Below are 21,233 nucleotides of genomic sequence, written 5' to 3' on the forward strand. Positions count from 1 at the left end.
CAGGACCTTACTTCTGATGTGTGCATTAGTGCCGTGCTTGTCCTACAGCCCATGCCCTAGGGGCCCCTCTGGAGTCCTGCAGAATGTACACATGCCCATGGTTAGGTCCAGGAATCTTTGTAGAAAACAGGAAGGGGGCAGCTGCAGAGGGGCCGGGGCTTCCCTCCACCAGCTGGCTTGTCCAGCAACCTGGATCCAACACCTTAGCTCAAAATAAACTATTTCAGCAGCTTCAACAGCCAGGTGAGCATTCCAGGACTTCTCCCCTCAGCCCTAGGCTGTGTGCCTGCCCCATGCTTCCTTCCTTACCTCTGAGCCTGGCTTCCACACGCTCAGTGGTGTCAGGCAGAGTGTACCCCTCCTGTCTCTGAGCAGAGTGAGGCAGCGAAGAAGAAAAAACATAATAGCCACTCATTTACTTAGCACTTTCTGAGCCCAGACACCTTGCTAAATATATGATATGCATTATCTCTTTTAAACAACTTGAGCCAAGGCTCAGAGACATTAAGTAACTTGCCTAAGGACACACAGCTAGGAAGTGGCAGTTAACACTTGAACTTAGATCTCTGACTAGGAAGCCCAAGCTCTTGACTGACCCCCTGTATTGCCTCAGCTTGCCTCTTCCCAGAATGGACCTGTTTTTCCTTCTGTACTTACCTTCTCACCACCAGTGTATGCTCCACATCTCCTCTGTTCTCTCAACTCTCCTTCCAGTGTGAACATAATCTCCCTCTCAGTACCCCTACCCTTTGGAATCTTCAATAAAAATAATGGAGAAGGCTCTCCCCCACCCCCACCAAATCTTCCCACCTAACCATTTGCCAGTTCCCAACCCCCCCTCTAGGACACTTAAGGCCAGTGCGTGCTCACGTGCGCGCACACGCGGTGGGGGGAGGTATGGGTGGGGCTAGCAGGCTGCCATCCACTCTGAACAGGCATCTGTGCGTTGCCAGCTGATTGGTAACAGCCCACATTGCCTCCGCTAAGAAGAAAACAGCTGTTGGGACCAGACACGTGGAATGGTATAGCTACTGCGGGGTGGGTTGGCCGATGATGTTAGCATTTCATCTTGTGACCCACTGACCCCTCAACTGGCACAAGGACTAGGGATGGCTGAGTCTGGACATTGGGATCAAAAGTGACTGAGGGCAAGGCTGTGCTTAGCTGCCTTGAGAAGAAATGCAGTCCTGCTGCTGCAGAGACAGGGAACAAGTGACCCGCTGAGTGGATGCCCTTGGACAGGATACCCGGGGCTTGTCAGGATGTGTCTGGCACAAGGATCCATGCCTTTTCTCCTTGTCCACTTTGTCATTCAGTGCCTGCCAGGTTCTTCCTTTCTCTCCCCTCTGACCTGTGACCCTCTCAACAAATCAGTACCAGTCGTCCTGATTCATCTAGGCTGGGAGTGTCTGTCTCCCCATCATAAGCTACTGCCTCTGTCTTCAGAGTGAATGTGCATCCTCGTGGCCAGCTTCCCTCCTGCCTGGAAGCCCCTCCTCCAGGAATGTGAATAAACTGTTTCCTCTGTCCTCCAGCTCCAGAGGATTCCCTGTGTCTGAACTTTCATTGGCAGACCTCTTCTCAGGCTGACCCACCCTTGGCCACTACAGAATCGTCCTACCCACCCTTCAGTCTCCTGTGAAGGCGAGTCGTGTATAACTAGAGGTTCTCCGTTTGTGAAAACACTTTAGTCTGAGTTCAGTTTTCTTGTAGCCAATCCTGTGGGCTGGGCTCATTAGAGATGGTAATTAACCCATTGCTAATTGACCTCAGAAGCCAGCCAAGCAGCCTGTATTTTACCAGGATTGGTAATGGATTTATAGGCTATTTTAAGATTTTTTTTCTTTTTTTTTTTTTTTTTTTTTTTGCCGTACACGGGCCTCTCACTGTTGTGGCCTCTCCCGTTGCGGAGCACAGGCTCCAGACGCGCAGGCTCAGCGGCCATGGCTTATGGGCCTATCCGCTCTGCGGCATGTGGGATCTTCCCGGACCGGGGCACAAACCCGTGTCCCCTGCATCGGCAGGCGGACTCTCAACCACTGCGCCACCAGGGAAGCCCATATTTTAAGATTTCTTAATAATTTCAGCAAGACTTCACTTTTCTGTCTGCATCTTATTTGCTCTAAGGATATTCTGTAAAATTAACAAGCTGTAAAGTTTGATTGAAGATTTCAACAAATGTGAGAATAATTGGCACCATTTAGAGAAACAAGAAAAACAACCTGTAAACTGGAGTTTGTAGGGGGAAAACCCGTGTGATTTTTCTCTGTAACCAGAGGAGCAGTAGCAAGCAGGACTTTTTAAACCAGAAAATAATCGAACTGGCTGATAGCGCAGATTTAAATTCTGACTCCCCCAAACCAAAAGTTCAGAAAAAGAAATTCTGCAGAATCTAACCAGTCACTGTAGTGTTTGTGCCTTCCAGGAGGCCTGTTTGAATAGGGACCCAGTAAAGATGGAGTGAGTCCGTCGTTCCCTGCAGCTTGCATCCAGGGACCTGCTTCATCTCTCTGACCCCTCCTCCTGTTCCCTGGCTGGATCAGGGCTCTTCTCCCTTCCCCATGGCTAGTGTTAAGTCTTGCCACTTAACATCCGTCTATGGTACCTGGTGCTCAGTTCCTTTTCTCTCTTTCTCCCTCCGCCACCTTCCATAAGACTGCTTGGACCTCTTTTTCTGTTCCTTCCTAGGCATTTCTGCCCAGGCTGGGCTGGTCCTCTGCCGAGTGGCTGTGGAAAGTCACCAGTTTTCAGAAAACAACATTCTTTTCTCATCCACCGGCCCACCTAAGATACCCCAGACTGCCTTCCCGCTTCTCTCCTGCCCTAGAGGTTTCTTCCTGCTTTCCTCAGGACCTAACCTTCCTCTGAGTGCCAGCCTCCGCTTACCATGGGCATGCTCACTTTCTCTCTCTCTAAGGAACTGAGCCTGCGACAGGCCAGGCTCGCACATCGCCTCGCCACATCTCACTTTCAGTTTTCCTTTCTGCTTGGTTCTTTGCGTGTGGACCTAATCTGGGTGGTAGCTGGAGCCCTGAAGCTAGAGGTTTCAGTTCCCGCCGATGGGGCACACTGCCTCAGATGGTCTTCAAGGGGAGGGAGAGGGGCTTTCTCTGGGCGCCTTTCTTTCAGCCCTTCCCTGACCCACAGCCCCAGCCTTCTTTCAGAGCCGACTGGGCCATCAACTTTGCAGCTCCCAATGGTCTACACAGTGAGTCTCTCCAGAAGGACCGTGACTGCCCCTGAGAAGGTGCCGGGTCTCAGGTTACCCAGGTGTTCCCTGGCCAGCAGCCCTTTTACTCAGCTCTAGCCCCTGTCCAGCCCCACCTGTTAACAGCCCAGGAAGGAGGCCTCTGCAGCCCAGATCCTTCTCCTCTAGAGAATCTAGAATTTGCCCAGAGCTACAATGTACATACCGCTTACATTCTCTGTTTTTCATTGATATAGAATGGAAAAATGTACTCATGAACAGAGCTATTGTGGGGATTATGTCATAGACTTCATCTGGACTCCTTCCTCTCCGAGCCGGGAGCCTAGCTTTAACCCCTCTCCTACCAGGAAGTCCTCCTTGGCCAGGCAGAGATCATCTTGGAGTTGGCTCTCTGTGAATGGTTTAAAGGGCATCTTCCTTCGTGATATCCCTTATTAACCATATTCAAACTGGGTTTTTTCCCCCCAACTCAAGTGCTGGAGGCTTTGTCTAGGAGGAATCCACCCCGCTGGGCTGATTCCTCCCACCTGAGAGCAGAATGCTTCAGCAGACAGGCCAGCAGGCTGGAGACCGAGGGTTTCTCTGTGCCCCGGAGAAGCCCTAGACTTTCTGCCCCTCAGTCCCTGCATCTCCTCAGTAGCTCAAACCCCATTCCTCACTCCACTGTGCACTTTGAAACCTAAGGAGACCATACAACATCGGCTATCCTCCCTGCTAGTTGGATTGCAAAGGTGAGAACAACTCTTCCAAAAGGCTAGGTGACTTTTCTCTCCAAACATGTAGAATTCTTTTCTACACCCCACTCAGAGACCCCGCTGGATCAAAGCCCTTTTGAGAATCATCCAGGAGTTCCTTTGCCCTCAGGGAAGAACTGATGGCCATAGCAGACAAAATCCCCCGGAAATCAGGTTCCTTCCAAACAGAGTGAAAACTAAAATAGGGGGCAGGGGCCCGGGGAGGGAGGTGGCACTCCTTTTTGTTTTGGTGTCCACGTGAATAACAGCTCCCCCTGATCCTCTGAGGATGTGCCGCAGGCAGGCTCAGGATGTCTGCATCCCTGGGTCCTGCTGTGCCCTGGAAATCCCCGTCTCCAGGAGACCCACGTCCACACATGCGGCCTTTCTCCCCCTTTCTTCCTGAGCCACTCAGCATGCCATCCAGCCCATGCCCTAACAGCAGGAATTCTGCCCGCCTGTCAGCACACACACCCATGGGCACACTCTCCTCTCCTGGGCGGATTTCTGCAGCACACTCAGCAGGAGTGCCAGCATACCTCTCACCATCCAGGTGATGCCAAGGACAACTGTCAGGTTTTCCTCTGTCCTCCTCTCACCCCTCAACCCCCACCTCCTCTCCATTCAATGACAGCAGCCTCACACCGAAAAGGAAAGTCCTGGACCCATTACATAATTCTCCATAGTGCAAGCAGTAACTGGGGCATAAGGTCAGAGGTCATAGTGGGGTCAGGTGGCTGACACACACTGTAACGACAAGGTGGTTAAAATTAGACCACTGAGAGGAAACTGGCAGTCTTGTGGAAATGCAGAAGTTTCCTCTGCAAGTGAGAGGCTGGGGATGCAGGGAGGCCACTGTGCGTGCTGCCTGCCAGGCTATTACTCATTTCAGCTCTGTTCTTTAATGCCTTTTAGCCCCTGCTTCTGTATTTCTAGCCTTCCTCATCACATGTTTGCATACACGCGATGGAACCCATGGTTACCTGCCCTGGCCCAACAAGCGCTTCTTTCCTCCTTTTAAGCACAGGACTGGGCACCCCAAGCTCAAGACAGCTGCCCTTTCCTGAGCCTTTTCTGGGTCGCTGAGCACCTTTTGATTTAGCCTCTCAGGTGGTCGAGGTACTTAGCCTGCGACTCAGGCCTCAGTTGTTATCAAGGCCATTGGTGGGGCAAGGGGCGGGGGTCCACTCCGAGGTTGGGAGAGGTGGCAGAGGACGGAGTCATGGAGCGCAGGGCTGACAGTTGTGTGCTGAACAGTCCCTGGCCAGCCAGCTGCCAGAGGGGAGCTCATTTCCACGTCTCCTGGAGGACTTGGGTCGCACCTGCCTCATCTGCTCCCTCTGGTACCCAGCCGAGCTTCCCTGTGCCTGTCAGCCCTTACTGTAAACCTCCTGGGTGCCCTGCTTGTCCTTAGCACCCCTTGCCAGGGAAGTATGAGATGTAGTCTCTGCCACCAGTGGAGTTACTATCCAGGCGAGGGATAATAAATGCACCTGTGAAACAAAGAGCAAGCAATCAAAGACAGTCTCCAAGTTAGTTACTTTACTGTGTGATACAGCCAGGGCCGTCCCTGTCATGTGACAGGATGGGAAGCATGGGGTTTGGGGGGGGGCAGGGGCTAGAGTCAGTGATGATGGAGGGGCTGCCACCCTGTGACATATCTGGCCCCTGAAGTGTTTCCCTATGGGAACGGCCTTCACCACTTGTGAGCTCCGGATCGAATGGGCCCCTCTTCTCCCTTGGTGAGCGCCCTCCCAGAAGGGAGGAGAGGACCCCGGAGGCCAGGGATGAAGAGTAGGGCATGAGAAGGTGCAAAGCAGGTGGGTTTGCAGGTCTCGCAGGAGAAGGACCCCAGACAGGGTGACTATGGAAACTTTCTCTGAGCCACTTACAAATTTGATGATTGCTCAAGATACTGAATTTCATTTCAGCTAAATCAGCCCCAGCTTCTCTGACAGCACTGGCTTATGTGCTGACGTGGCCACATGGGAGCAGGATGGCCTAAACCCCTGGAGGAGCAGACCTTGGTGAAACACCCCCCCACACACACACCTGCTTTGCCTGTCTCCCTTCTCCTGACAATAATTTCCTGCCGGACCCCAGTCTCTTCAGCGTAAGAAACTCTTAGGTGGGGCAGGAACCTGTCAGGGGAAACCCAGAATGACCTGAAAGCACTCATCATTCATTTCACGCTCAGGCTGGAAGTTCTCCTCTTGGGGGTCTGGCAAGAGGGGAGCTGGGAGAAGAATGGAGAGCGGCAGTGAGGGTACCAGAGAGCTATGTTCTGTGACAGCCAATAGTTTACATGCCACCCTTCCTTCTATCAGCTAGATACCAAACCTGGAAGACTTTTAATTTATTCTTTTTTCAGATCAGGACTTGAGCAAAAGAAAGGCGAAACCCCAGAGGACACCTGTCATTGGCCCTGGGGTTGTCTGCTCCCCCAGAGGTGACCTAAGGGGAGATGGTGCTGTCTTCCTTCAGAGGGTCTTGGCCCTCCTCACCTCACACGCACGCACTCCCGCTCACTCTCTCCGCCTTCCCTGCCCAGTGGACACATTGCTCGTGTGCCCCTCAGCCAACAAACAAAGTCTCTCATCTTCCCTTTCAGAAAATGCTGTTTCTCTTCTCCCTCTCGCCCTGTAGGTTATTGCAGCCGACTGCAAAAGGGTCACAGTGCTGAAGTATTTTCTGGAAGCCCTTTGTGGACAAGAAGAGCCTCTGCTGGCATTCAAGGGTGGAAAATATGTGTCAGTGGCACCCGTCCCAGACACCATGGGAAAGGAAATGGGAAGCCAAGAGGGAAAACAACTGGAAGATGAGGTACAATGCGGGAAGAGCCCGCTGTGGCCGAAGGAAGGCTCCCCCATCCCCCCAGCGCTGCTCTGCCCGGCTTCAGCCTCTACCCCTGGTTATTTATAACCACTCAGAGCGGTGGCGATGTTGACGTGACCAGCCAGCTTCTCAAGAGTGCACTCTGCTGGTGCCCCTTCCTGCCAGTCCCACCCCGGTGCCCCCATCTCGCTCTGCTACGAGTTCCAGATGCTTCTTTTTAATGTTGCAGTGGAGGAGAAGGGAGGGAAAGAAAGAGTTTAATAATGTGCAGCTCTGGAGGCTTAGGAAAGGGAGCTGGGGGGGATGTTAGGGTTCAGGCCGAGGATCAAGTTTATGGATGTGTGGAGCTCAGTGCAGCACAGGCCTGAACTGCAGCCTCCAGCACACGTACAGGAAGAGCTGACATGGCTGGCCCCGTGTGGAAAATCACCCCCTCCCTGGCCTACCCTCCCTCCGTTGCTCCCTCCCACCCTCCCTCCTGCACATCCTGATGTGATTAAGGAATTCTCCTCTTGTTTGTTTGCCCTTGGTTGTTCCTGTAGCCCTTGCTTCACTCCAGACTGCGTGTGTGTGTGTGTGTGTGTGTGTGTGTGTGCGCGCGCGCGTGCGCGCTCATGCCAGCCTGAGTGCCCACCCCTGCCAAACCCCGCTGACATTTGCCTTGCCGTACGTGTATGTATCTTTCTGGGGGTGATGGTTACTGTGGTTCTGTGCACCGTGGGTTTGTGTGTCAGTTTAAGTTGAACACTGCTGCCAGCTTCCCTGCTGTCTGTGGGTTCTGAGCAAATGTGAGTGTGGACGGTGTCGGTGCCTGCGTGCGTTCACCGTGCTTACTGTTGCTGCCAGCTGCCCTGCTATGTGTCTGGGTGTGGGTGTCTGGGTGTGTATGCACACATAGCTCACTTTGCCTGATGGTTGACTCTTTCCTTCTTTTTGCCCCACAGTATTACAGACAGAGGGGACTTAGGTGGGAAAGAACATGGGACTCAAGGAAGGGACGCAAGTGACTGTAGCCAGAGGCCAGGTCACCCGTAGGCCAGCACAGTCATTTGGCCTGCAGCAGTCTCAAGCGCCTGGTGGAGCAGGGTGGGGTGTGGGGATGAAATCAGCAGCAGGCCAGGGAAGCCAGATGTCAGCTGGAAGCTGTCGTTGGTGATCTGAAGCAGTGATAGAGTGGCCACCTTTGGTTCAGAGTCTTCAGAGCAGCAAAATCTTGGACGGGCTTCATTAGAATAGCTGGAGAACCCCACCCCACCCCTGATGACACAGGATAGAGGTGGTTCCAGGGATAAAGCTGAGCCCATGATTCCAGACTCTCCAGATGAAACCTGGGCAGGGAGTAACGGGAAAGAATGAGCTGTCAGTGTGGGAGGAGACAGTGGGGTTGCCAAAGCCATCGAGGTGTCCAGGCTTCAGGCAGGACAGCGCAATGCCACCCAAGCCCTGGGCACCGTGTAGGGAAGCGTGGGTGGGATAGCGCCCTGGTCAGCTCTCTCACCCGCGCTTGAAGGCTGAGGCGGGCGGTAGAAGGTGAGCAAGCTGGCTCTCCAGGGTTGCTGCAAGAGGTGTCCCCTGGCCCGAGGAGCCCGCAGGACCGCATCCAGGGAAGCAGGCAATGCCCAGAGGGAGGGGCTCCTCCACTCTCACGAGGAACAGACCAGCTCTCGGTCCCAGATCTTGGCTGCGTCACGCTCTCTCCCTCCTCCTTAGGCTTATTGACCAGACAAAGGTTGTGACCCATGCCATGCTGCCCACTTCTTCCTTTTCCCACGAGCCTCCTGGGTTCCGTTATGTCAGTGGCCCCTGGGAAACCCTACTTACCCTGGTCTGTGTAATTTCACAACCCCGCACTTCCTCGTTTGCTATGAGAGCTGAGCCAACCTCAGACAAGCCTCGCTGACCCTCTTTTGACCTCAGTCAGGCTCAGTCCAAGCCCCATGATAACCCTGTGTATCCCTGGTCAGAGCAGGCAGGGGCAGTGTTCCCCACAGACCAGCCAGAGACCCTACTCCACTCACTCTGGTCCAGGTTAACCCCACGAACAGGAAGTAAATGTGCAGAGAGAGTCTTCCTCCTTGCCGCGGCCTGGGCCTCTCTGGAAGTGGGCCCTGTGACACAAGAGCCTGCGTGCTGTCGGACGAGTGGCGACTGCAGACAGCATCCCACACCCCTGAGACCTCTTAGGATAGTGGCAGTCCTGGCACCATCCCGAGATCTCATCTTCTCCTACCTGCAAGACTGAGTCCCTTCAGCTGATTGGGAGAGGAAAGGGGAGCTGTTTCTTCAGACGTCATTCTTCATGAGCAGAACAGAATCCATTTCCTTAAGGATGCTGCCAGAACACCTTTCTTTCCACCCCTAGATTCTCCTCCTAAGACAAGGCATCACCCACCCACTCACACACTCTTGCTAACCACTTTCCGCAAAGAGTCCTTCAGAATATCACCGATACGGACAGTTGGAGGAGAGGGAGTCTGTATGGAACAGGATCCCCGTGAGTCTGTGGGAGGCCTGGCACAGGGCTGGGTCTGAGCTTACCATTCTAGATCCAGGACCGCACCTATGCCGCTTGGTATTATTGGTAGGAGCACAGACTTTGGAATCAGACTCACTAAGGTTTGAACCCCTGCTCTGCCACTTACTAGCTTCGTGGCCTTGAGCAAATTGTTTAACTCTCTAGACCTCAGTTTGTTCATTTATAAAATCGAGATGATGATAGCATCTATGTCCAGGCTATTGCATTAAATGAGTTAATGCATGAAAAATGCTTAGCCTGGTACCTGGCCTCATGATAAGCGCTCAGTGAATGGCAGCCGTTATTGTCATAATCATTGTCATTGTTATCACCCAGTTATCATTCAGACCCAGGAATCTTCTCCTGCTAAGTCACCCCCTATTACCCGTGCTAACCCTGTCCCTCAAAGGAAGCTCTCTTGGGTAGCTGCATGTTCTCTACTGACCAAGGCCAAAAGTGAGAGAGTGAGAAATGGAGCCTGGGACCACCCGGGGAGTAGTGGCTTCTAAGAGCTGAGGCTGCAGGCAGGGAGGCGCCGCCCCTGGGGAAGGCTCCACCAGCCTGACAGGAGACTCCTGAAGCTAGCCAACCATCTCCCAGTCTGTGCAGGCCCCCAGAGGGCAGCGGAGCAAGGTCATGGCGTGTGAATCCCTATCGTGGGGTCCCCAGCCCCCGCACCGCCGGGCTGTGGTCTTAAAAAGAAGCCAGGGCAAGGTCTGTTGAACCTCCGCATCTGCTCCCTGATGCCGTCTGGGGCGAGGGAGCTTCCATGCCGAACTCCCAGTGTTGGCCAGGATGATTCCTATCCGATCGCTAGCATGACTTAGACTTCAACTGGGTGGTTTAACTTTCTGTGTTGTTTTTCCCTTTGGTGAATTTCAAAATGAAAATGGGCCCAAAGTTTGACATTTTGAGTGTGTGCAAAGAAGGAAGGGCTGTGAGTATAGGCATGGAAGTAGATAGGGTGTGGATCTGTGAGTCTGTAAGAGGAGGGCCCTGGAGGGCAAAGGGGAGCAGTTGCCAGGGGAGAAGGATGACAGCTTCCCCCGACCTGCCTCTGCCTGAGCTGGGGCAAGCGCACACCTTGGGGCGCTGTGCGTGGAATGGTCCAGATAGGCCTGGATTGGGATGCAGGAGGGACGGGAGGGTGGGTCTGGTCTGTGCTGTGGGCTCACAGTCTCCTCTCTCCCCTGGCCTGCACCACCGGCAAAGGAAGAGGACGTGGTGATTGAAGACTTTGAGGAAGATTCGGAGGCTGAAGGCAGCGGGGGCGAGGATGACATCAGGGAGCTTCGGGCCAAGAAGCTGGCTCTGGCCAGGAAGATAGCGGAGCAGCAGCGTCGCCAAGAGAAGATCCAGGTGGGGCCTGCCTGGGGAGGGTGGTTCCCGTGTGGCTGGTGGTCTGTATAGGGCATGAGGGAGATGGGAGTAGGGATGAGCAGGACCCTCTCACTCAGGAAGTCTTGCAGTGTCCGGACTGGTTCCGCCACCTGTTTTCCTCCTCTGCCACTAAATTCTGGTTTGGTGCCTGGAGTCTCCCTCCTCCTGGGCTGCAAGCAGGGCCAGGTTCTTCTCAGAATCTGCTGAAAACTTCTCCCCCAGTGATGATCTATGAACACACACCACACATACCCAACCTTTCACACAATTTCAGGGGTTTCAAAGTTCCCCTGAACGTTGTCCAGACGCTCTCGGAAAAGCCGTGGATTCTCTGTTGAGAACACCTATTCTCAGGGGGAGATGGTGTCATGGCCACAGTCTGCTTGTCTGGATTCCCACCGTAGTGGCCGAGCCCCTCTGGACAGCACACTCTAAACCCTAGGGAGAAACTACTCGATCGCCACGTAAGGATTCCTGCACCATCAGCCCTCTCGTGGACCCGTACCTTCACTTCCAACAGGCTGTTCTTTATGGCTCTCCCAGGTCTGACTCTTGCACTGTAAGCTCACTTCTTCTCATCTAGGGCAGGGGACAGAGCCGGCCATGCTCCCTGCTTTAAGACTAACTGCATACGTGGGGAAGCGTCAGTCGTCTTTAGGAATGTCTGTCTTCAGCCCTCTCTTCAGCCACCTCTGGCCTTTGGCATGGAGCCTAGTGCACGTGGTCAGGCCGACCTGATCAGGCTGGGCTCCGCCACTTACTAGCCTTGAGACTTCGGGCACACTGTTTAACTTCTCCCAACCTGTTTCCTCATCTGCAGAGTGAAACTGGTGACAGCACCTGCCACCTGGAATGGCTGTGAGGCCCACAGGAGCCGGCGCACGCAAAGCAGCCAGCATAGCGCATGGCGCGCCGTGACCTGATGGCGGTCTGACCGCTTATCAGACAGAGCCCTGCCCTGGGAAGGGGAATGGACACCAGTTGGGACCCATGGTCCTTTAGACGTGTTCATATGAGTCTACCGGTTGGAATTAAGCCTCTGCCAGCATCACTGCCGTGGTGGGGTGGCTGCCTTCTCCACCTTTGCGCAGTCTGTGTGAACCTCTGTCGTGGCCCTCGAAGCTTCGTCTGCAAGCTGTCTTTCTTCCTGTCCGGTAGCTCTTTTCTTCCTCACCATCATTCTTCCCAAAAGCTCTGTCCATACTACCACCTCCATTTCTTGACTCTCAGCCCAGCAGTTATAGAGGCGATTGCATCAGAGGTCACCAGGTACCTTTGTCGGGTCTTCTTCACACTTGACTTCCCTGTAGCTTTGGACCCCAAAGCCGCCTCCCCCCAGCCTCACTTCAGCACACGAGGACCTTCGTCTCCTCTCTGCCTGGTGACCACACCACCCTCCCGGGCTTCCTCACCACCATTCGTTACTTGGTCTCCTCCTCCCTTTCTCTTACTTCTTAGTCTCAGCACATGGAGTTGGCCCTCAGCAAGTATTTTCATTCAGTGAGTTAATGGATGGTAGCAACGAGAGCATCATCTTAAGTTCCTCACAGGCTTTTAACCCCTCGTGCCTGATTTCTTATCAGATCCTATCTGTTCACTCATTTATTCCTCCCGCTCTTCTCCATCCCCATTGCCACTACTGCTGTTCTAGTCCAGGTACTCACTGGATTGTAGCCAGCAACCCTGCATTGCACAAGTCCGGAGGGTCCCCTTTCCCTTGTAGTCTGTGAATGCAGCTCCTGGAGTTGTGTGGTACACGGTCTGCATGCCGGGCTCCCTGCCTGCAACGCATCTTATGTGGTTTCATCGTTCTCTTCCCAAAAGAGCCACTCCCCTGCTCAGGAATCATCAGTGCCTTTGCTTGGCTAATAAAGTCGAATTCCTTACTATGGCATCTAGGGCTTTCTCGTCTGTTCCCAGTCTATTTTCCCAACCTCTTCTCCTGTCCCCCATGACCCCTCACGAGCTATATGATATTGGGCAAATCATTTAACTTCCCCGAGCCTGTTTCCTCATCTGTCAGATGAAGGTGGTAACAGCAACTCCCTCAGAAAGACAGTGCACGCAAAGTGCCTGTCCAGACACTCCAGCCCTCCTGCCTGGACAGCACTAACCCTCCTTTCTACCCACTGTCCCCAGACAGCTCTGCCCTTTCCCACTCTCACGTCTTTGTTCCTGCTGTTCGCTCAAGCCCGAGTACCCTTTTTCTGCTCCACATTTCCTGTTACCTGTTGAAATTCTATTCTTCCTTCAGTCCCCAGATGAAACCCCATCTCCCCAGTGAAGCCTTCCCGGATTCCCCCCAGGAGGAATTCGTCTCTCTGCTCCGTGTTCCTGTGGCGCTGATTCATACCTCATTTGTGAAACGTATATCACGTCTCAAATTACACTTATTTCTGGACTTGTTCCCCCCCGCCGTACTGTGAACTCCTTGGAATCAGGGACCGTGTCTTCCGCTCAATTTAGTAAATGGTGGTGAGCGCCTACCAGGCTGGTGGTGAGGGGACACGGGAGCGAACCCAGAAAGTCCTGTCCCGGAGTGTCCACTGGCGTGGAGAAGTCAGTGATTTGACGTGTGAGCGAGCCTTGTGACCGAAGGGAAGTGCAAGATGCCGTGGGAGCGTGCACCAGGGGGACATGGCCTTGTCTCAGGCAGCGGGCTCAGCCCGGCCTCTCCAGTGACAAGCGGTACCTGGCAGAGGCCTTGTGTGAGACTTGACTTCGGCGCCCGCAGCTCCCCGGAAGCCGGTTCTCCCTGTCAGCTCCCTTGGAGCAGGCTGCGATGGCCAGGCAGCGATGGCCGGCTGCGGGCCGTCCGGGCTGGGTTTGCTGTGGCCCCTTTAAGAACAGGCCCCACGTGCACCACTGCTGGCGGCCCTGCCTCCTGTCAGCCTTCTTCCTCCAGCCTCACAGCCACAGGAGGATTTCTCAGCAGAGAAGAAATTCCCCCCTTCCCTTCTCCCCACCCCCTGTTTAATGCCCGGGGCCCTTCACTTCCATAATTCTTCATTTTCCAGCCTTGAACGTAAGCCAGACACATCTGTCTGGCCATATGCGTGAACCCTGGAGTCTGTGCCGAGGTGGCTGTAAAACAGGGCCGGTGAAGGCCCTTCTGGGAGAGCACACACATGTGTGTGCCCTCGGGCCATTGGCTCCCTGCCCAGAACCACGGGGCTGCAGGGCTCCAAACCCATGTTAACCTCTTCTTATTTTCCCTCTTTTTGTTTAATTTAAGGGGGGAAAATCCCAAGGAAAAGGTATAAATTGTCCTGGGAGTGGGGGAGAGGCTCCTAGCTGGAGAGGCCATTATTGTTGGCAGGTACCTGGGTCACACTAATACAATAAGGAAGAGAGGAGCATCGGGTGAATTAAGATCGGAGAGATGGGCTGTAAATTACTCTGCTCCGAGCTCCATCAGTCTCCAGGGGTGTTAACCGAGAGGTGTAAGGCAGGTCCCCAGCTCCCAGCGCCTTTTACAGATGCAGCAAAACAGGAACCACACATGTTTGGGGAAGGGGATGTGAAGGTGGGGTTGAAAAAAATCCTCCTGGCCCCCATGCTGGCTGTAAAGTCCAAATGAGATCTGGGGCCCTAGCCACACCCCCACTTCCCCGCTCCCACCGAGACCCCCGGGCCTAAGCTCATCTGTGGGATGGGGGAGGTGAGGCCTGGCCTCCCTCTGCAGCCTGTCCCTCCCTGCTTCCGGTGTTGCACAGAGGCTGGTGAGTGGGGCCGACTGGAGGTCAGAAAAGGGGTGTGGGCAGCTCTCAGGACCTGTGCAGCTGGAGCCTCGGCGCCCGGGCAGGCCTCGGATGCTGGGGGCCAAGTCCGCCCACCCAGGGCTTCGAGGCCGCACTCTCCGGCTCAGCGCAGGCTTTGCCTGTCGCCTGAGACGGCTCTTCACCTCGTGCTGGTTGAGCCCACCTTGCTGCTTTCCTCCCGAGCTCTTTGCATTCCCGTTGCCATTCTTGAGAGGCATCCAGAGACCAGAGCAGGGGACACGGTTTGCCTGGGATACTGGTCAGGAGTGTTTCTTTCCTGACCGGGCCCTCAGGGCAACGCAGTCACTGACCGTCCTCCTCCGGGCTTGAGGCGTGGCCTCTTGGCACCTCACCCTGGCCCTGGCCCCGTGCATCCCCACCTCCTCTCTGCCTCCACGAGGCTTTGCTGTGATTTGTGCTGCTGTCGGGCGGGGTCAGGTTTCCTGAGCAGTTGCAAACATCCCACCTGAAACATAACAGGCTCTTCCTCTGGCCACAGCTATTGTTTCCTCGGCACTATGGCCACAGTCTTGCTCTGTAGCCAGCAATGACATGTGTTCTGAAAATAGCTTCACTCCCCTATCCCCTTCCCGCCCACCCACCCTCCTGAAGATGCAGTCACTCCTTTGTGGTAGCCCCAGGAGTTTCACTCTAAATATAGCTGCAGCCCATTCACATTGCCACCCGGCTGTGGGGGGGGGGGCCCGCTGTGGAACAATGGGGCATGCACAGAGCCCCCCACACCTGTATGGAATCTAGCGGAAGGCAGACACTCAGCCCTGGCTCCTAGCTGTCGGAGACAGGGTGGGAGCCAGCGCACTACCAGGCCAGGGGCACGTTCACGCCAGGGCAGGAAAGCCTGTGGGGCCAGGCGGCCGCCCTCCCCACTCCAGCACATTCCAGAGCTTGCTCCAGCCATTCTCACCTCCCCGGTTCCAGCAGCATCCACAGGGTCCTGTCCTCCTGCAGAAATGGTCGGGCTTTTGGCTGGAATACCCTTAGGCCGCTGCTTATAGCAAGCTCAGGGGTGTCATGCTTAGCCCTGCCATTCCCTGTCTATCTAGAAAGGGCAGTAAGAAGTAGGAAGCAAATCATCATAATTATAACCTTGAAAAAGATAGCAAGTATGTGTGAAGCTTTGTGGTATTGACTTTGGATGTCCAGAGAAGGGATCCTAAGCAGAAACTTTCCCATGAGCAACCCACCCCAAATGAAGATGCTAACAGAACCCTCAGTGACTCTGCCTGCTTTCTACAGCAAATGCAGAATCTGCACCCTTTGGTTTTTGCAGCTCAAGAAGGAGTGCCTGGGACTTCCCCGGTGGTCCAGTGGTCCACGCTTCCACTGCAGGGGGCACGGGTTTGATCCCTGTTCAGGGAACTAAGATCCCGCATGCTGCGCAGTGCGGCCAAAAAAGAAAAAAACAGGAATGCCTGTCTGCACTGCTGGTGGTTATCTCACCAGCTATTCCTATTAATATTTCATTTCCATTTTTCCATTTTTTGTTTTTTAAAAATACCTCTACATAGTTAAAGAAAAAAAGGGAAAAAAAACCCAAAACACCAAGAGTACCACGAGTTTTATAATAGAAATCAGCAGTGCACTGCCTCACCCCTCCCCAGCTCCAGCTCTGCTCCCTAGTGGTTTCCCCAGATATTTACCCCCCCTGGATATATAAAAGATGAAAAATGGAGTTGGGCAGAAAGAAAGGAAACTGAAATTTGTTAAGTTACTAATACGTGTATCAGGCATTTAGCTAGATACTTTCACATGCAAGATGAGGGTGGAAATTTGCTGTGTTACCAGACTTCTCATTTCTGGTGAAGACATTGCTCTGGCCAGAGAGGCCCAGGTGTAAATGATTCCATCACCCTGTAGAGGGAAGGAGGCAGCCACACTCCCTTTGGAGTCCTGCGCAGAAGGAGGACCTAAGAAGGCCTTCTCTGGATCTGGCTCTGCTTCGTGATCTGAGTTCTTCAAGTTCCACAGCTCCCGTGTGAGCTAACTGCATTACTCTTATTTGTAATTCTCAGTGTCTCAATTTCCAAAAGGGTCAGTCATCCCCAAATCACTCCCATCATCTAGAAGAAGGAACTTAACCTGTGAAAGAGCCCTTCCGGGGGACCCAAGCCTGTTAGCTTCCTCGTCAGATGTTACTGTGGACTGTCTCTTTCCCAGTTCCCCACCGCCTTGCTCGAGGATGCCTCCGTCCTTCAGAGCAAGTTGGTTACTTAGCGCCTTCCAGAAACAGAATTAAGTTCTTTTCTTCTTCACACTTTCTGACTTTATGGTCCATGTTGCCACTGGTCTGATTCAACATGTCCTTGCTTTTCTAGGATTCCCAGCTCACTGTCCAAGGACCACTGTGGCCCAGCCTTAGCTGCAGTGAGAAGGGTTCCTATGGAACTCTCCTTCCGGGTCAGCACACTTGACTCCAGGCCAGGGCCAGTCCGTCTGAATCACAGCATTCCAGTTGCACCCCCCTCACCCCCACCAGAGGCTTCTGCAGCTTTTTGCTCATACAAACAAAAATAAATCTCACTACCGGCCTCTGAACTCCACAGCAGCACGCTTCCCCCTTCTCCCCAAGCATCCCATGGCTGTGAGTGGGGACTTGGCGCTCTCCCCACCGACATCACTTTTTCACTCCCTGCGCATCCTGTGTCCTTCTCTCACCGTGCGACCCAGAGATCAGAATGGGACGTGACGGCCGGCACAGGCGCCGTGCACAGCTGCCAGGAATCTGACGGGTAAAATCTGGAAAAGTTGGGAGGGCAAATGCTAAACACACACAAACACACACACACACACACACACACACACACAGCGCCACTCAGAGAGGGCCGGAAACACCGACACCCACAGACGAGGGGCTGCGGACTCCCAGTCCTTCCTTGTCTGCCATTCTTTTAAGGGGACTGGGCCAGTCTCCTGACCCAGGTATGACCCCCCAGAGTCCCACTGGTACCCCAAGAGAAGGGGGAGCAGCTTCAGTGAATCTCCCGAGACTCCAGGAGGGCATGTGGGGAACAGGAAGCAGTTGTGCAGTGACTCACTGGGCAGAGCCAGGTTAAGGGAAGTTGTCTGCGGGTGTCCCTGGGACCGGATGGTGGCAGCACAGCTCTGACCACCCTCATCAGCTTGATCCCGCCCACCCCTGGGGAACCAGCAAGGCTGCCACCTCCCAAAAAGGCTGTGGCCTCCGTTCACCTTTCTGGCCCTGAGCCAGATCTCAGAGAACGCAGACGGCTAGCGCTTCCCTGGACCTTGCACCTAGATTCTTCTTCCATCCTGTCATCAAAACACCCAGGCAGGCTCAGCCCCTGCCTCCCTCGGCCATCTGGCCTAAAGGCCCTCCTGCCCATGGCCAGCCTTTAGGAACGGTGGTCTGAGGTCTTAGGAGCTCATCGTTCCCACAGGGTAAAAGGGGCAGCCAGTGCCACTTCCTTAGAGTCAGCCTTAGGGCCAGAGGATCATTTATGGAGGCCGGAAAACTAAGATGTGAAAGGGGTCTGAGTGGAACGGTGGCAGAGGCGCTGTGCTCAGGCCCAGCCGGCTTCAGGGTTCGTCCTGCCCCTTCTCACTGAGAAAGACAGAGGTTTAGGGGCCTATCATGCCAAGAGAAGCGTTCCAGGCAGTGGAAAGGCTGCACAGAGCACGCCGAGACCCGGGGAAATCAGCAGCAGGGGTGCTGATGCTCCCTCTGTGAAGAGAGAGACGGGAGAGCTCACTAAGCCTCAGTGGGGACTGTTTCCTCTCCTCACAAAATGCCCGCGCCGTCGCATGTGTTATATATTGATTATATCTCAATAAAAAATAGGGGGTTTGGGGGCTTCCCTGGTGGCGCAGTGGTTGAGAATCCGCCTGCCGATGCAGGGGACACAGGGACACAGGTTCGTGCCCCGGTCCGGGAGGATCCCACATGCCGCGGGGTGGCTGGTCCCGTGAGCCATGGCCGCTGAGTGTGTGCGTCTGGAGCCTGTGCTCCGCAACAGGAGAGGCCACAACAGTGAGAGGCCCACATGTGTGTACCACAAAAAAAAAAAAGAAAAGAAAAAAAAGAAATCGGGGTTTTTTTAATGCCCAAGTTGAGTTCGGTAGAATGTGTGTCACCCTCTAGTTGGCAGCCCCGTGGGGAGGGCCAGTGACCCACATCCCCTGGGAAGGTGGCCTGCAGCAGAGGTGCTTTCCCTTCGTGAGGTGAGAGCAGTAGGACTTCAGCAGGCAAGCCCTTCAACTGCGTTTCTCATGCCTGCCAGCGTCCTGTGCCTTCCACCAGCTGTGGTGGCAGTGGCAGCAATGACTTACTCATAGGGAGAGGTCCCCAGCAGGTCACAGAGGCGCCACCCCCAGCATTCAGAGGCATGCCCTTTCAGTTTTACTGTCATTGCCAGTGAAACCTGATCACCTTTCTCACTGACTGTTAGTGGCCAGGGCCCAGCCTGTGGGCCCCATCTCAGTTGGCACGCACACCCCCTCCCCTGCTCTGTGCTTGTGTCTCTGTCCCTGCGAGTTGGTGTGTGGCAGGAGGCCATGGGAGGGCAGGACAGGGCTGGGACCTGCTCGCCAGGCCCCTGCCGGGTTTGTTTCAGTGCCCTCTGGCTCTGCACACAGGGAGCACACTGTCTGGGCAGATGCCCTCAAATCAGTTTGCTTCTTGGCCATGGTCCCCAGAAGAGGAAGCGGCACAAGAGTGACCATGTTCTGTAGTGACAGGTGTACCCAGAGCCAGTCTCCCAGGGCTGCCGCCACACCGGCCCTGGCAGACTTGAGAAGATTGGGCTTTTACAGATGAGCATGGAACTTCCCTGAAAGATGTGAACATCTGTACGACTAACAGGCGCGAGGCCGTGTGCCTTCTGAGATGTGGTGCCCAGACCACTGGTGCTACGTGAGGGGTTTTTTCAATCATGCATAGAAGACATTCTGACTGTTCATTGCAGAAATGCAGCTTGCGCTGGTAAACACGTTCCTAGGCTCTCAGACTCCTGATACCACAGGTATTATTTGCTGAGCCACAAAAACGAGTTGACATAAAGTCAATTTAAAGAAAAACCTCAAGTAAGCAAGAGTATAGGTTGTACAGAATCGTGGCAAAGGAGTGCAGGTAGAACGCAGAAGACTGCCGTCTAGGGATCACCGCGCTGGTGGGGGAAGATGGTGACGTTCTCGTCAGTCTGGATGGTGGTCTTCGCACGTCTGTGACTTGGGTCCTAAACCGTCCCACCATGTGGGCTCCTGCCGATGTGGGAGACTGCGGTGTTAATTATTAGTTGTCAGCATCACTCTTTTTGTGTAGACTGTGAGTTTATTCTTTTTCTTTCCTTTTTTTAAGTACACAGTGAAGTACATTGAAATAAATTCTGTTTGGGATACACATATACGTAAAAGTGTCTGGGTTGAGAAGTACCCCCTGTGTATGCTGCCTAGATGACGAATGTGAAACCACTTTCATATCCAAGGAACCTAACTCTCCCTCGCTGATTTTCAGCCCAAGGTCTTACTTTCCGAGACCCGTTATTTTTAATAACCATCAAGGTCCCTTCTCGGTCCTGTGCGAGGGTTTTAGTCACGGCTGTTTCCCCGAGCCATTTGGTCTACACTGATTTTTACTGCAGTGCTTTGCCCAGCCCTCGGGCCTGTCCCGACAGGGACTGGCTGTATCTCTGGAGGGGGCAGGGGCAGGATGCTGACACACCGTGGACTCAGGGCCCTGACTCGCCCACCCCTTGCCTACTCACTCACTGGCTCACTCACCGTTCTGTGTCTCTGTAGGCTGTCCTGGAGGACCAGAGTCATATGAGGCAGATGGAGCTCGAGATCAGACCCTTGTTCCTCGTACCAGACACCAACGGCTTCATTGACCACCTGGCCAGTCTGGCACAGCTGCTGGAGAGCAGGAAGTACATCCTGGTGGTGCCCCTCATCGGTGAGTCAGGCCAGAGCAGCCCTGCATGTGCGCAGTAACCCTCTCTACACACATGCCCCACAGCCTGGGGGCCAGGCAGGCAGAACCCTGCTGTGTGTGTAAGACAGGATTTGCAGGGAAGTGGGGAATGTGTGGGGCAAGGAAAATTGTTTAATAATCAAAGCAGTTCAAATTATTATGGCTGATCCGTGGCTTAAACTGCTTGAGCAAATGGACTCCTGTGTCCCAGCAACCAGCGGCTGCATGAGCCCAGCCCTTGTTTTTATCCTTATAAAGCTTGCAGTAAAACAGCAAAGCTGGTTCCCGTTATTGGTAAACACTCAGCCCTGGCAGATAGCGGCAGTGCTGCTGGGTGGTCTGGCAGGGAGGCTGGGAGGGTTTTGAAGGGCTTAGATGCCTTTGGTCTGATTGTCTTGTAGCTTTTCATGATCGTTCTGTTGGTTCGAGGTAACATTCTTCTGGCCAATGTCACCCTAAGGCCAGGCCGATGGAAACCCTCCAGAGCAAGGCCTTGGCTCACGCGTGTGGATTCCTGCCACTTGGGCTCTTACCACTGTCTGGTCACTGGTGCTGGTACAGGGTCAGCATCTCCGGACCCAGCTAGCTCGCTTCCGCCCTCAGGCCGAAGGAGCCCAGCTGGGCTATCTCCAGAGGGCTGTCTGAGGCACCTCTGGTTCTGGGAGCCCTGTGGTGGGTCAGCTTCAGGATGGGCTTTGTGCTCCGGGCTGCTGTCTGATGTAACTGGTACAGCTAATGTCACTGATAGCTGTCCTGTGGAGGGAGAGTATCTGGGAGACGGCCGGCAAGCCCAGGCTCTTCGATGTCCCCTTCTCACCAGCCACTGGGAGCAAGGTTAGGGGCCCTGTCCTCT

The 21,233-nt window shown here is 54.2% G+C and overlaps 1 protein-coding gene across 9 annotated transcripts in view; it reads left to right on the forward strand.

Moving 5' to 3' along the window:
- The window catches only part of SMG6 (SMG6 nonsense mediated mRNA decay factor), a 235,208-nt gene that overhangs the window by 206,121 nt on the left and 7,854 nt on the right, over positions 1-21,233 (forward strand). For 6 of the 9 annotated variants that reach the window (XM_033848077.2, XM_033848081.2, XM_033848078.2 and 3 more), the window contains 3 exons: positions 6,589-6,765; positions 10,505-10,651; positions 20,209-20,362. In XM_033848077.2, the coding sequence (XP_033703968.1) occupies positions 6,589-6,765; positions 10,505-10,651; positions 20,209-20,362 (478 nt within the window). Of the gene's footprint in view, positions 1-6,553; positions 6,766-9,139; positions 10,453-10,504; positions 10,652-20,208; positions 20,363-21,233 lie in introns of those variants that run through there. The other 3 variants (XR_004523957.2, XM_033848079.2, XM_033848080.2) reach the window with 3 other exon arrangements.

Source organism: Tursiops truncatus, chromosome 20 (assembly GCF_011762595.2).
Source record: "Tursiops truncatus isolate mTurTru1 chromosome 20, mTurTru1.mat.Y, whole genome shotgun sequence".
NCBI lineage: Eukaryota > Metazoa > Chordata > Mammalia > Artiodactyla > Delphinidae > Tursiops > Tursiops truncatus.